This window comes from Thermobia domestica, chromosome 8 (genome assembly GCF_964235325.1).
Source record: "Thermobia domestica chromosome 8, izTheDome1.hap1.1, whole genome shotgun sequence".
In the NCBI taxonomy this organism is placed as follows: Eukaryota; Metazoa; Arthropoda; class Insecta; order Zygentoma; family Lepismatidae; genus Thermobia; species Thermobia domestica.
In genome coordinates, this window is record NC_137461.1 from 225,689,474 (window position 1) to 225,706,813 (window position 17,340).

The window sequence follows — 17,340 nt, forward strand, 5'->3', positions numbered from 1 at the left end:
CCAAAGTAGCATTACCTTTATCAGACATATTTAACATAATCATAGTCTATTATATCATATTTTCTTTCTGCCAGCATTAGCTGAAGAACCAGTTTGTCAGTACTGCTTTATGAGTATCTTGTCCTTGTAGCCAATACACATTCACTTTCTGATACAGTTATCTTATTACTTTAAACCTACTACACTGTCTTCATCATCTTTCATAAAATATAACGTATTTGGTGAAGACAATACAACATAATCGAAACTGTATCCCAAGTTATTAGTACAAATATTTTGGTTTCGCCATCTTTTGGATTTTTATTTTAAGTTATAGATTAGATCCAAAGGCAGAATGAATGCTATATATACATTATCAATGTTTGAAAATAAATTCATTTCTTTTCAGTGTTTTCGTATTTCAATCTATTGCTTTCAAAATATAGGCTATGCTAATTCAATATGTCTGATAAAATTGAAGATTTTAAAAAAATATAAACTATCAATAAAAATATTGAAAACAATTAGTTTCAATAGTAAGTTGAATATAATCTTTTCATTACAGACTAAAATTTAAACAAGATGTAATATCTCAGATTTTACAATACCTTTTCTCCTGGTCTGACAGTAAAGCTTACATTCTTCAAAACAGGCAAGTTCGAACCTTCATAAACCAACGTTACGTTTTCATATTTAAGTTCTCCGTGTTTTATCCATTCTACCTGAAGAGCTTCTGTAATCGAGAGATTAATGAACATTTGTACATATAAGATATATAAGTATGTTGAAAAGGGAACGAATGAGAAAACTCGAAATAAATTCAAAGTATTTTCTTTGTAAAGTTAGTGGCTTTAGTCATATGTTAGTGATATATAGCCTGACACTTAAAATAATGGATTGAGTTAACTGTAACGATCTGTTTATTTCGATAACGCACTAAATTTCAATATACAGGGTGTTTCAGATAAAACGTCCAGTGCTTATAAATCCGAAACGGCTGAGAATAAAAAGATGAAACAAAAACTGAGATAGAAAAATGTCATAGGGCGCATCACATGATGTTGTTGTGGTGACCCACAGGGCCCTCCTTGAAGGGGGCCCAGGGGCCAACTTCAAATTTTCAAATAGGAACATGTATTGATTCATACCTCATTCAATAGTACTTGAAAAACGAAACAACTTTTGTAGGAAACAATTTTCGATTTGGGCCACAGTTTTTAAATGGCCGCAAAAAGTGGGTCCTATATCAGATAAAACGTCCAGTGCTTATAAATCCGAAATGGCTGAGAATAAAAAGATAAAACAAAAACTGAGATAGGAAAATGTCATAGGGCGCATGACATGGTGTTGTCGTGGTGACCCCAGGGCCCTCCTTCAAGGGGGCCCAGGGGCCAACTTCAAATTTTCAAATGGGAAGATGTATTGAATCATACCTCATTCAATAGCCCTTGAAATACGAAACAACTTTTGTAGGAAACAATTTTCGATTTGGGACACTGTTTTCAAAATGGTGGAAAAAGTCCTGTATCAGTTTGAAGTTGGTACCTGGCCCCCCTTCATTGAGTTTCCTGAGGGTCACCACAACAACACCACTTGATATGCTTTATCATCGTTTCTATCTCAGTTTTTGTTTCATCTCTCTATTATCAACCGGTTCTGAGTTAGGCCTATAAGCACTGGACGTTTTATCTGATACAGAACCCACTTTTTGGAGCCATTTGGGGTCATTTGCTTATTTGTTAATTAACTGTATTAATCAATTAATCTATTCACTGCAGAAGCGTAATTTTGAGGGTTATATGTACATTTAAAACACAGAGGATACCCGATAACATGTATTGAGTAAATATTGTTACCAATTCAGTATTTTTTTTGGATTATTGGCTGAACTAACTGAATTCAAGAGCGAGTTTGAAACTCACTTGTAAAACCGCAAGTAAAACAGTTCACAAAGTCAATAACAAATATTCGTGGATAAAACATTTATATATGTTGTAATGAGGAAATTAAACTTTCTTAATAATATTTGGCATGTATGTACGAAGAAATTTATTTCAGGAGTTGAATATTTGTGGCAGCTCCAAATTGAACATGAGGATAAATTATTTTGAAATTGGTAAAATCAAATCAAAAGTTAAACTAAATCTACAGAGAAATCGGAATTTTAGAGAGTTGCTATTTGACTGTATATCACCCGTGTCTGTGGTCTAAACAAATTCCACTTTCGGCACATAATGATATTACACAATATATTTAAAAGAATTGTTTTTCCTGACATAACAAATGACTTTCCTTTCATATCACGCACCTACGATAGACTTCCAAATTAAGGAGATTCAATATTGAAACCAGAAGCCATATATCTTTCATTCCGTTTACAAAGGAGGGATATAATCTGAGTTGGAACCTGTTCTAGAGAGACTAATCCACATGAAAAAGAAAGCAACCAATTTCTCACTACCAACTATCGTTCTTGTTCTAAAAGGATTAAAACCGAAGTTTTCAACAGATCTCTAGACCTTCTCCTTTATCTAAAATGTAACGAAAGAATTAGAATCTATATTTGAGAACTGAATCAATTAGGTGTTTTGAGCAAGTAACAAATTGTGAAGAAATAAAGTAACGAACAAGGAAGAAATAAATCTAATTATGAATCAGTTTGGGGAGAATAGAATATACTAATGCATCCTGAAGGACATTATTGTGAGAATGATCTTTTAAAAAAACTAGAAGTAACTAATATCCATAAACTTCTAATTGTATAATCCCTTCGTTAGTACAAATAAGTTAGATAAAACAGAAGAAGATTATGAACTTAATTTTGAATATGTGGCGAAAAGGCGCATATGACGATAAAATATTAACCATATGGTTATTTCCCAATTATCGGTTTAATACATCTACCACATAAGTTGAGTGTTTCATTCATACATATCGTTGCATCAGAACTAGAGGAACGTAACTCCATTTTCATAGGTTTACAGCAGAGAGGAAAATAAGTGATTCTAAAAGAAAAATTAAAAAAAAAAATAAAAGATGGTAAAAATGTTATTGAGTAGTAATCAAGGCATTACAAAATGTGTTCTAACACTACACAAATGACAGGATAGCTAATCAAAATAGTAATTCAGTTTCGTGGTACGCACTATTGAAATGAGATATAATCCTCTGACTCTGAGCAGATTGTTTTAAAGAAATAGTTCTTGTGGACTTACGTTTAGCAAATTATAATAACCTTCAGTTTTCTTATTACGAACTCTAACTAGAAACACTAAACATTGTCATCTAAATGTTAAAATACCACCACTAAACTCTAAAATAACACTTATTTACTATCATCATCATCACTACCATAGGGATGCACGCGCTACAGAAATGGCGTCGGTCAAGGAAAACCTCACCCATGAGCCACTGGCCCACCACTCATCGTGACTCACGACCCACTTGACCTACTTAGACCTATAGTGACCCACTCTGACCCACCACGATTCATACTGACCCACCACCTACCGAAACCCACCGTCATCAACTCTGACCCACGATCCACGCCCTCCTCTCCACTGATTAAAGAGTTTACAGCTGCAATTAAAAAGGCTACCAAATTATTAGTAATCGCTGTTTGAATTTCTACGGTCAATTGCTCAACCAGCGCTCTGTTACAATACCGGTGAATCTGACCTTTACGATATAAAATGGTAATTGTAATGTTTGTCATGGTCCAAATTACGATGAATTCCAATTTAATTAACATATATAATCATTTCCTTGTCGTATTACAGGTACTTTTCAGTGGAAGATAGGATGAAATTTGGAAGTCTCAAAAATCAAGGTAACGTAGGCAAACGTAAAGACAAAAAAAAAAGTAAAGTTTTCCATATAATTAAGTATACCTTACAAGCTTAAAATTTCCATGTAAGCTTACAATAAATTTTATGTATTTGGTCTAGGAATTAATTCGTGCGGGTGGACAAGAGATGGCGCAACGAACGGAGCGTCCCACAGTTCCGTGTATCCACACATGTGTTGCAAACCCCTGTCATCGCGTATCGTTCGTAGTATAGGGCAGTGGATTAAAGCGTCAACAACACCAGTTTGTAGTTAAGTGAACATGGCGCAATTTGTGCCTGATAAAGTGTTTTTGCGGGGTGTCCTGCTGCATTACTTTAACATGCAGAAAAGTGCGACTGAAAGTCATCGTATTTTGGTGGAAGTGTATGGTGACCATGCTCTAGCTGAGTGAACGTGTCAGAAGTGGTTTGCACGGTTTAGAAGTGGTGATTTCGGCTTGGCAGACCAAGAGCGAGCTGGACAGCCAAAAAAATTTCAAGACGAAGAATTGACAGCATTGCTCGAGCAGGATTCGTGTCAAACGCAGGAACAACTTGCAGCAGCATTAGGCGTTGATCAAACAACAGTCTCCAAACGCTTGAAAGCCATGGGAATGATTCAAAAGATGTCACATTGGGTTCCATATGAATTGAAAGACAGAGATGTTGAAAGACGAAAAACCATTTGCGAATTGCTGCTTCAACGACAGAGCAGAAAGGGGTTTCTGCATCGAATTATTACGAGTGATGAGAAGTGGATCCATTACGAGAACCCTAAACGAAAAAAGGCCTGGGTGAAACCAGGTGAACCAGGTCCATCACAACCAAAACGAGATATTCACTGTGCAAAGGTTATGCTGTGCATATGGTGGGATATGAAAGGTGTGGTGTACTATGAGCTGCTGCAACCGGGTGAAACTATGAATGGAGAACGTTATCGACGACAATTAATGCGTTTGAAGCAAGCTCTGGCCAGAACACGACCAGAATGGGAGAACAGACATGATAAACTTATTGTTCAACATGATAACGCTCGCCCACATGTCGCAAAACCGGTCAAAACCTATTTAGAAAATGTCAGATGGGAAGTTTTACCCCACCCGCCGTATTCACCGGACGTTGCTCCTTCGGACTACTACTTGTTCGATTGCATGAACAACGATTTGATTGGACAGCGGTTTACTTCTTCAGAAGATATCGAAACATGGGTCTCTGACTGGATCGCTTCCAAGGATGAGGACTTCTTTCGCCACGGAATCCGTACATTGCCTGACAGATGGGCGAAAGTGGTGGCTAGCGATGGACAATATTTTTCTTAAGGTATTTATGTATTTTGTGTTTGTACTACAGCTTCAATGTGTGCGTACCAACCACACGAATTAATTCCTAGACCAAATATATTTTCTCACAACTCTATGGCTTGATTGCTTTGTGCTCTGAACGCTCGATATGATAAACATAAGGTTCAGAATTATTATAGTAGAAAGCAGATATAGTAAAATGCGAAGCATTATATTCTTTGTTTCTCAATTCTTTTTCAAATGAGGCTGACCCGGATCACTAAACTTTAACTATGAGCCACCATTTAATAGGTAGATGATATTTCAGATCAGAATACGAAACTGAATTATTCGTCAATAAATTCTTAAATTTCTCACCAATGTTTTAAAAGTGATACAAATTTTTCCAGAGTTCAATTCAGAATGTTTATTGCTAAATATTAAGGATAACTAAGAATAGATAAAAATAACTGATTAGTTATTAGATGAAAATACTAACTTCCTATCATATAATACTAGATAATTTTGAACAATATTTCTGCATTTCAAAAAAAAAAAAAAAATTATTTTGGAAAACATTTCAAAGGCATATGCTTCCCCTAAACAAAATGCATTTCATTTATAGAAATCTTGTTTTGTGTGAGTTGCGTCTTAAAACTTTGTGAAAATTCAATCACCTTGACCATGATGGATCTATTTATTTTATAGAGCCTTAATCCAACTTATTCCAACTTATTCCAATGGGTATTAGGACATGATCCAATCACCCTTCGGTACTTCAAATATACTTATGTATCACTAACTTTCAAACTAGGTGGTAAATAATTAAAAGTTTGAATAAAATAGGTAAATGGATTATAAGACTCAGAAGATAAGATTATCAATAGTTTCCATATACCCTATTTAATAGAAACCAATTTAGGTATTCAATTGATTACAATTTCTAATCTATTCCATTCCTTATTCATGGTGTGAACCAAGTGTGCATGAGGGGTGGTTCTACGTATAAAAACATCCAGAAAACGGTTTCTATTCAGAGATAAAGAATGACTGGAATCATTAGAATCATTGGTGACTTCCTACGGATCGATTGCCGCATCAGTTCCCCGAGTCGTAATTTTGGTAACAGAGTGCTTCAAATTAGAAGCCGTGTTCTTGGTTTTGTTGCATGAGCTTTCCTATTTTCTTTCATGCGTTGAAATACTTAGTACAGCCACGTACTTTATTTACAGCCTGAATAGTTTTCCATTACTTTTATACGGAACAATCTTCAAGAATTTCAATAAGAGTCATTTTTGTAACACTTTTTACATGACAGCAGTGAGACACATACCCAGAAATTCATTTCGAGAAGGGTTCAAGGCTTTTGCGGACGCCCAAATTCAGAGTGAGTGTAAGTTTTACACGTGTCGACAATTTTGCGTAAAACTGAAGTAAAGGTAAGCCTATATCTTTTTAAAAAATATCGGAGTTTCAAGGAAGAGGCAGTATCAACGAAATGAAATTATGGTTAACCTAGTTTCGTAGTCTCTCTTACCTGTTCCTCGTATTGTCTCCTTTGTATTAGCTGCTCTTCTTTTCCTCTTGGGTCTAGGGCTGTCATCACATGATATTGATGATAAAGATTCCGCGCAAGCACTGGGTACATAATCATCACCTGAACATAAACTCAAATGATCTTTGTTTACTATACCATTAGATTCAGTGTTTTCTTCACCCGTTTTCTTGGCGTTATTCAATTCCGTTGTTGATGATAACGATCCCGGATCAGCAATAGGTACATAATTATTACTCGAACACGAACTCAAAGATCTTGTTTGTTCGTGTTCGTAAGTAGGCAAAATTATCTTCTTCCGTTTTCTCGGTAGTTTTCAATTTGACTAATTCGCTCTTCTTGCCCTCGAAATCATTTTTCAATTCGTAAACGAACTGTGCGGGACGACGTGCTAGTCAGCAGCCACTGACCATTCATTACTCTTTTGTTTTTTGTCATTCTTCCTAAAGAGCTAAAAAAAACCTACTAATAATTCAAAAATCGGCCAGAAAATGCTGTCTAAAAATACCTTGCATTGTCGCGGAATACTACTTAACAAAAATGTAATTTGCACATTTTGATACGGAGTAAAAAGTGAATTGATATTTCATTTTTGCTTATATAATAATTATTTAGTATTTTTTTTACTTCTTTTTAAAACTACTTGAATGATTTGATTTTGAGTTTAACGTCCCTTTCAGCAGCGAGGCTATATGAGACAGGACCTACTGATTAACGTAGAATGCGAACCACATGAGCTGCCACCGCGAATTGAACCCGAGTCTCCTACGCCAAAAGAGCAATGCTAACCGCTTAGCAACGAAGGAGATTTCTTTAAAATAACAAAACAACAATGTGCTTTCAGTATAAAAAATATTTATTCCAGCTTAAAGCAATGGAACTCACTAAAACGTATTTTTGACAATTCATCTGCCTTTTGGCAATACGTCTCTTTGGTCCTGAAAATTGAATGACTTCTTTTGAGACAGAAGAAAGTATTGGATGTTACGCACCTCTGTCTCTAAGATCAATTCGTAAATGAGAGATGTGTTACTGCCTTTTAACGGCAAGGAGAAGAGATGCAGTTACGTCGATTTGTCACCAAGTGGGCCTTTTAAAATTATATAGATATACTATAAAGAAAAACAAAAATCTGATTTTTGAAGTTACGTCTGTCTGGTTCTCATATAACGATATGTAATATGGTGCAGTTCTCTATTGTAATATCCGTTTCATACATAAGACGATACTATAAATATAAAATGAACTACGAACAAATGTATTTCATAAAGCAAATATTATTTAGCAAAATTAGATAGTTAATGACCTACCATTTGTCAATTTTGAATCATTTTCTTGTTCTACATTACTTAATTCCAATAATGTTCCTATTGAAACTTCAAATTCCTGTAAGGTTGAAATAAAGTGCGTAGCAACGTCGTTAACGAAAGCCATACTCAGGATTAAATAAATCGCCAAACCCACGAATGCTGGTGATAATCCTACAACGAAAGAAGTACGAATTATTATTATTATTATTATTATTATTATTATTATTATTATTATTATTATTATTATTATTAATAATAATAATAATATACACTATTTTCTCAGCAGTGTTTACCATTAACTTAAAATGAAACTAAATGTCCAATACTATGTAAATTACATTGGATAAATTTGAAGAATATCTTGCACATACAGATACTCTTAAAATAGTCGTAGATTGCGTTTTTAACTGTCGAATGAAAAACACGCTAAATCAAGAAGGGTGATTGCACAACATACGGAAATAAAATTATGCTTTATTCTCTAAGGTTAAATTCTGTAGTTATATTTACTTAATGGTACTACGTTTCTACTTTCGAGCGAGAATAGGAGGAAAAAGTATTTTGATTGTAAAAAAAAAAAAAAAAAAAAAAAAAAAGTCGATTTAGATGTTTCATGACATCTATAAGCTGAAGAAGTGATTTTCCAGTCTCTATTCGTCTGTTCATCCTGAGATATCTTCACTCGCCTAGAGACACTATCAGGCCCTTCACTCGAACTTCGGTCCTGCTCAACGTATCTGGACCAAGTTTTAAACTTAAGGCATATATAGAATTTTTTCAGAGTTTTACCTTTCGAATTGTCTCCCTACCTTCAAAACCACGGGCAGGTTACTGAAGCGTGAAAATAATTAAAGCTATTTTCTGGAAAACGACCATAACCGATTTTGTTTATATTTCATATACTAATCTTTCGTTAACAATCCTATACTGTCTATAAGTCATTTCTCTGAGAAAGAGCTACAAGGGGTTGTTTACTCTTGGGCTAGGTTTTACGATTTATTTTCTCCAAAAAAAAAAAAAAAAAAAAAAAAAAAAGACTCAAGTGTTCCCTATTTCATATTTCATACATTAATATTTCATTAATAATCTGACAGCACACACTTTTCATGAAAAAATAAGATGAGATTTTGTTAAATACATTTTGTAAGGGGCATTTGTTGCGAACTCGAATACTTTTTGCAGGTCTACAGATTTCCAAAATTATTAAGTATATAGTCTTGATGGCTTGTATAAATGATCTGTTTGGACCCTACGCTGCAAATAAGGAAAAGGTAAATAATTGCTGATCCTAAATGAAGGAGAGGGTATTTAAATAAGTTTTTTGTCACTGTAAATGCTGCATTTTTCATAAATGTTCAGCTAGAACCCGAGGCAGCAAATGAGGTCACAGTACTTGAATTTCAAATCTTTCGACGGTCCTTAAATAAGGTTTTGGGGTGTTTGTATTATTCATTTGCACTCAATATCGAAGACGAACAGGATTGGAACTCAGAGAGAGGAAGAGATGAAAAACATTATCACGGTAAAACGCAAGGAGAGACTAGTTAAAGTCTATGGATACGTGAAAGCATATTGAGTTTAATCGAAAAACCGAAAAACATCTGAATCGTTTAAATTCAAGCTTTGAATATAGTTATTTTCGAAGGCCAACTACCTACCTTGAACTGGGTTTTTTGTTAGGCCACTTTGGTTATAATGTATACTCTAAGGGGACATGGGATTCAAAATTAATGAAGAATTGACTATATTACGGGCCGTCAAATTATGAAAAGGAAACCCTGCATACAAACTGTTCATAACAATCAAGTGGACACATATCCAGCGTTGTAAGGGAATGCATTTCGTATATTTTAAGGGTACATTTGAAAAGATATTATCTGTTGTTCATGGCCGCATCATGGAAAAACCTATGGAAACTTTCAAGTTAATTTTCAAACAATTAATATCGTCTCTGTCTTAGGGTTACATAACTCCACCTTAGTTAAAAGACTCATCCTAGGAGAAGAAGAGAAGATTCAAAATTTATGCGGAATATAAAGTACGGAAGTTATGCGAAAAATAGAGTATCTTAGGATGCAATCAAATTAGGAACATGAAGCATGGTATTTAAACGTTTCATTAAAAATAAATGGACGTACATCCCAGACGTTTAGTAAATTTTTGCGTAAAAGAAGGAAAAGTGGCATTTACTTTATTATTTCCGTCAAACTGAAACGATGTAGTGTGCTGTTTGTAATTGGACCACAGGAAACCGACTTTACAGTTTAAAATGGACTTTGGATCATAACGCATATATTAAGGAAGTTCAGTTTGTTATCCTGATTTTATTGAAGATCGCATCTTAAGGGGATTATGGATATTAAACATTTAAGCAAAAGCTAAAAAATCATAAGTAAATAAAGATCAGAGGACTAAATGGCATATAAACTTCTCATTACAGATACGTGAACTGTTCCAACGTTAGCGGAAACTCCGGATTTACGGGGAGATAGGGTCTATGACTCTTTTTGTAGGGCTGTAGGAAAACGATATAATCAGCAGTTCATTCATCAATCACATCGAATGTGGAATGTCTCTATTAAATACTGGGTTGGTTATGTAAGGACGCAGTATCTGAATTACACCGTACAGAGCCAATTGAATAGCCAGAAATACCTGGATATTCTACAATTTGAAATTCTCACCAGTTGTAAGAAATGCGTTCAATGCGGCACAATAAAAGTTAAATAAGATTAAATCTCAATTCATGATTCCCATTTTCGTTCAAGCATGGATACAACAGGAACCGGATGTTGATTTAGTCGACTGGACTTCTAGAACTTCTGACCTGAATTCAAGAAAATCTATGGTGAGAAATTACTAAAACACAATAAGAAAATTGGCCTGACATCTCACCATTACCTAATGACTTATGGGAGCTGTTTGGTAATGAGTTAGGAGTTCCACATGGACACCAATATGTTGCCAGCTCTGATAACTCGATACTAAGACGAGTAAGAGTAGTCTTAGAACAAAATGGGAATTACACTAAATTTTAATATTGAATAAAGTTAATTTCACGATCATTAGCTAATTTCTAATTGTTATGTTTAATACTCACATTGACGACATAACAAAGAGTAAAGTAAGATATAAGATAGCAAGTAATGTATAAAATAAAGAATGAGAAAACGGAAATAAAAAATAACACTGGTAAACAATGAAAATACAAAGATGAATCTAAATGTATAAACACACACACAATAGAAATTAATAAACGCAAATTATGGGGAAAACGGCCTACTTGCTATTATGAGAACAAAGAAGCTACTTCATTATAAATGATATTGTTCATTGAGATATTTGTAAGTCACCTGAAAGAATGTTTCCTCTACGAGATTCTTCATAATGCAGTCAAAAATGTAATAAATTATAAAATATATCACGACTGAATTGCAGTACTTTGAAGGATATATAATCCCTAAACAAAATTACAATTCTTTCTCATGTATACCCTTAAACAGATAGCAATATATAAAGACTAGCTAGCGTACTTGTTTTTGGATAAGAGAACACGTTTATGGAAAATATGTTACTCCTTTTCTACCACTTAGGATGCGTTTCTGAATCGAAATAAAATTATAACAATCCCGCTAGACCCAAGTGCTATTTCCCAAAGTTCACCACAGACAGTTCAACTGTTACAACGTAGATATAATTTTATTTATTGAGAAAACCATCATTGAATTTGCATTCTTCTCCCTCCCCCTCAGAAGCAGAGTTTTCGAAAAGGCTATAAACTTTGACTTATTTTTTAATAAAGCGTATTGTTTCAAGCAACTCTATAACATAACGACCCGTCACATACATTTTTTGGAGCATATTTTGAACCTCTCTTTTCCCCATAGATACACATTTTACTCAAAGCTACATGACAAAATTACCAGTTCGTAATATGTGCAAACTGTCTTCAGAAATTCGTTTCAAACAGTTAACTTTTTCGTTTCTCTAATGATGTAACAGACAACACCAATTTCATTTGTATATATTTAGATGCTTATCGCTTCATGGCAGTCATTCCGAAGGAAACAAATAACATTACATTATCAATATTAATACAACGGAAAACAGTAAATTACATAATTTTACTCTTCGTATTTTTTTCTAGATCTAAACAAAATTCGTGCCAGTATAAAAGGCATAATTTGTAATACAATAGAATTATAATTGTTCGAATCCTGACAAACGTATTCCGGGTTAATCGAAGTAATCCTGAAAACACAAAGGAAAGAAAATTAAAAAGAAAAACTATCGGAGCGAACGGTTAGCATGTGACACATGTTGTAGGTACGACCAGAAGCCAAGGCGATCTGAAAATGTGTATAAGCTTTGAAGAGAAATCGACAAATTTCGAACTCTCGATCTCAGGATCACTAGCACTACTAACACGGCTATCGAGTCACTCACACTGTCATATTCCAAAAAAGTTAGTCAGTCTTTCACTAGTTTGGTTCACTTATGAACCTTAACACGTACACACGAAATAATGGAACAGCTCCTTAACCATGGTACTCTTGTTAATAACCAACTATGATACTTCACGACTGACGTATATATATTACTTTCTGACGTAATCATGAAACATAGTATTGTGAGTTTTTTCACTTTTTCTAATTTTCTGTTTACTGTTTTTCTTTTCAACTTACTCTAGAAACATTGAGCGCGCTGTAAAGAAATTAATATAGGTCTATTTAATTATTATACTGTACTCCACGTTGTAATACTGCACATCATTCTGCAGAAATTGTATTAGTATATCCCCGATATCGAGGTTTACACTTCCTAGGATAATCCTAACTCTATTGTACTCATTGGTCAATACTGTAGCGTTTGATTTCTTGTAACAATTAGCCAAATTACCTTATAACATAAATAACCTGGAGGTTTATCGCAACAAAGGTAAAATCTCTCAATTTCATGCTATACTCTGCCAACTTAAATCAGTCTTGATTATTATTAATCTAACTAAAATCTTGCTTTATGTATTATTATCCTTACAATTTAAGGCTCGACTTAGCGAATCCTTTCTCTTAAACTTCGTGTATACAGAGTATTACAACTCGGTGTACTACCTTTATTTTACTGTGCCCCCATGCAAGACGTCTCATTGTATTATCCGCATGTTATTTGATTACTTGTAGATATTGAAACGTTTCGCATTACGCAATATTAGTCACTTATTTACTTGTCGCATCTAATTTCAATTTTTCTATAAGGACTATGTGGATAATATTGCAATTACAATCATTTTACTTATATGCAAATATACTTTACTCTATAGGTGATATAGAATGTTGTTCCAAAATTTAAATTGTGTTATTTTAGGAATTGCAGTTGGCAGACAACAGTTTGCTTATATTTTGACAATTTAAGAATATGGTTTTCTACCAAATTGGCATAAAATGACAATAAATAGCTTTGCTAATAATCTAATTAGTGACTACAATATATGCAATTTTATAAAAGAGTAGAAGGGACTAACTCATTTTGTATCAAATACATGAATAAGCGTAACTTTAGGTCCATGATTTTCACAAAATTTATGATAAAATTTAATATGGAGTAGAGGTACATTTTTATAGAGTCAAGAGCAACGTTCATCACATTACTGTGCCCAGGCAGCAGTTCATTGAGAGCAGGCCATTTTTTCCCACAATAATGTTTTTCATCTGTTCCACTCATATAGAAAGCAGTAGTACTTTGTGTACCCCAGCTGCTTGCTAAGCAGAATTGCAATTAACTTTAGATCTCCACACATATATTACATTTATACTTTTCGGATTGGATAGAAGTAAGAAGCAGTTTAAAAATATTGTAAATTTGATTAACGTTATCTGTGTGAACAACAAGAAGAGAGGAGAATGTGTTCCCAGAAATACTGCATTGAAACTAACTTTACTGTAATTTTTTAACAGACACTATTCATTTACACTGTATGCATAACCAAGAATCTCCATAACGAATTCATATCGTTACAAAAATAATCCCATCTTCCCCCGAGAAATATTTAGAGAAACAGCATGACAGTCACAAAACACTTCCATCTAGAGAAAGAAGATTTCATCATTTCAATCCGAAGCTGTTTAGAATTTAAATACCGAACAATATCATTGAGACACTTGTGTCAAAATGTGTGAAGACTTTGATTCACATGATTCCTGAAATGTTGGATCGGAATGAGTTGCATCTCTACATTTTGCATCATCTTCATACTCGATACCAAATTCATCTTTACTAAACTCTTTTTGGAGACACCTGTACCGCCAATTCCTCAATATGGTAATCAGAACTCATAGTAGATGGTACATTAGGATATTGCCAATTCTTCTTTGTTTTCGACGTGATTCCAGTTATTTTCGTTTGGCAAAAGTTACAGTGCGTTGTATGACCCATCGATAGCTTCAAAATCATGAGGTTAGCAAATGGTATTTGTCTTGAACCTCTCAACCAGGTTGCCTGGAGTATAACACGTGTTAAACAGCATATGTGGGGGTCTTGGTAGATAACTTTACATCCGAAACAAACTTCGTAATATTTCTTTGCAAGGAGGTCCAATTGTAGTTTTTGAGTTTTTAAGACACTCTTTTATAGGTTCATCAAAAGGAATTAGAACTCTTTAAACAGGTAAAATGCATTTCTTCCTTACAAAAATTGAAACCTGGAACAAGAAGAAGGCACTTTGTACTCTCACAATGCTGCTACGCTGTTGCCAATAATCACAGCGCGTTTCTGTGTGTTTGGGCAGACTTAACGGCAATGTTATCAAACATGACTTATTTTCTAGAAACTGTTTGTGACCTCAGGACTATACATCGGAATTTCTAGCACATACTTCAACTTCTTTCATTTCAACTGAGTATTACTTAAATTGAGCCACAGCAAAATACTCCATATGCAGCGTTTTCGAAGAATTTAGATGATTTGGATAGGAACGAGGTAGCATGTCACAAATAAACCTAGCATGATAGGCAAAAACTGATTTTGTTATCGAGTTCAATATATTCGACTTAGCTGAAAACAGTATTGTCATTCACTTGACCAAAAAGTTGTAAATGAATGTAACAGGCATAGCACTTATAATTGATTTTTGCATGTTTTGAGTTGTGGTACGTTCCGTAATTTTTGCAGAAGCTGGTATGGATAAACTTCGTTGAAACTGTGAGCATTCGGCGTAAAATCTATAGCTTCCGTCAACACAAAATCGATTGTATTTAGTACGTTTTTACCATATTCAGTAGTTAAATTCATCAGAAACTATTTTCAAAAATTTAACAGAAGGAATATAGTACGCAAATTGTAACATTTTACCTTTTCCAGGTGTTACTTTGATATTACTATTGATCATTTTCGGATATTGCCGTCCAATAATGAAGAAATGTGGTACAGTGGGCGAAACGAAACTTTCACAAGTTGTCAAAAATCTTTTTTTCCTATCACACGGGAGAAAATCCCTCATTCTTGAATTCAAATACTCTATGTGATCAAAAATATCCGGGCATCCCCAAAAACATACGTTTTTCAGATTAGGTGCATTGTGCTGCCACCTACTGCCACCTACTTCAACAGCGACCTCAGTAGTCATTAGATATCGTAAGGAAGCAGAATGAGGCGCTCCGCGAAACTCATTGACTTCGAACGTGGTCAGATGATTGGGTGTCACTTATGTCAGAAGTCTGTAAGCGAGATTTCCACACTCCTAAACATCCCTAGGTCCACTGTGTCTGATGTGATAGTGAAGTGGAAACGTGAAGGGACACGCACAGCACAAAAGCGTACAGGCCTACCTCGTCTGCTGATGGACAGAGCCCGCCGACAGTTGAAGAGAGTCGTAAAGTGTAATAGGTATACATCTATCCAGACCATTACACAGGAATTCCAAACTGCATAAGGATCCACTCCAAGTACTATGACAGTTAGGCGTGAGGTGAGAAAACTTCGATTTCATGGTCGAGCGGCTGCTCATAAGCCACACATCACGCAGGTAAATGCCAAACGACGCCTCGCTTGGTGTAAGGAGCGTGAACATTGGACGTTTGAACAGTGGAAAAACGTTGTATGGAGTGACGAATCACGGTACACAATGTAGCGATCCGATGGAAGAGTGTGGGTATTGCGAATGCCCGGTGAACGTCATTTGTCAGCGTGTGTAGTTTCAACAGTAAAATTCGGAAGTGGGGATGTTATGGTGTGGTCGTGTTTTCCTTGGAGGGAGCTTGCAATCCTTGTTGTTTTGCGTGGTACTCTCACAGCCTACATTGATGTTTTAAGCACCTTCTTACTTCCCACTGTTGAAGAGCAATTCGGGGATGGCGATTGCATCTTTCAACACGGTCGAGCACCTGTTCATTCTGCACGGCTTGTGGCGGAGTGGTTACACGACCATAACATCCCTGTAATGGACTGGTCTGCACAGAATCCTGAGTTGAATCCTACAGAACACCGTTGGGATGTTTTGGATCGCCGATTTCGTGCCAGGCCTCACCGACCTACATCGATACTTCTCCTCAGTTCAGTACGCCGTGAAGAATGGGCTGCCATTCCCCAAGAAACTTTCCAGCACCTGATTGAAAGTATGCCTGCGAGAGTGGAAGTTGTCATCAAGGCTAAGGGTGGGCCAACATCATATTGAAATCCAGCAGCACCGATGAAGGACGACACGAATTTGTAAGTCATTTTCAAGCAGGGGTCCGGATACTTTTGATCACATACGTAGTGTATGTAATAAGCTTTTCTCCATCTCCTGCTATTTTCCCATGACAGGCACGTGATCTTGAAAATTGGATTTCTTTCAGAAATTTGTTATTTACGTTTAGATCATCACATGTAACTTCGACGGTAATTATAATATAAACACGGTTTATACCTTATTGAGTTCGCAAGGAAACGCAATTTACATTGATATATACACTGTGTCATTACTTTTTTATATGGGAGAAATTCTGGAGGGATTTTTTGGGGAAATTCCCTCCAAAATGTAGTTTATAAGATTTTTTGTCTCATGTTACTATTCATATAGTGATAGAGAAAGATGAATTGTACTAAGACATAGACTTACGTTTATTCAATAAATTATGATAATTTCATGTGTATCGCGTTATCCTATCTAGAGATATAAATAGTTGTTTCAATTACTTGGCACACTTAGTATTCCGGGAGGGCACTGCTGACGCTATTCTAGTTATTATTGTATTATAGACCTATTACTTTGGTCTCCTTCGGGGGGCACTTTCATAACTCCGGGGGCAGTGCCCTCCCAAAAACATGTCTGGAATAAACATTGCTTCACTTTCATTACTAACGGCACTAATATTTTCAGGAAAGAAATCCAGGTGGTAGTCTAGGGAATTGAC

General features: G+C 35.2%; 2 protein-coding genes across 2 annotated transcripts in view; one reads left to right on the forward strand and one right to left on the reverse strand.

The window, feature by feature from the left end:
* LOC145692482 (uncharacterized) overlaps positions 1–17,340 on the forward strand; it is a 617,057-nt gene that overhangs the window by 28,748 nt on the left and 570,969 nt on the right. The window lies entirely within an intron of this gene.
* Positions 1–17,340, reverse strand: part of LOC145692480 (ATP-binding cassette sub-family C member 4-like) — a 66,414-nt gene that overhangs the window by 27,761 nt on the left and 21,313 nt on the right. The window contains exons 5-6 of the mRNA XM_081767788.1: positions 7,952–8,122; positions 588–712 (exon numbers count right to left, since the gene is read on the reverse strand). Coding sequence (XP_081623914.1) covers positions 588–712; positions 7,952–8,122 — 296 coding nt within the window. The remainder of the gene's footprint in view (positions 1–587; positions 713–7,951; positions 8,123–17,340) is intronic.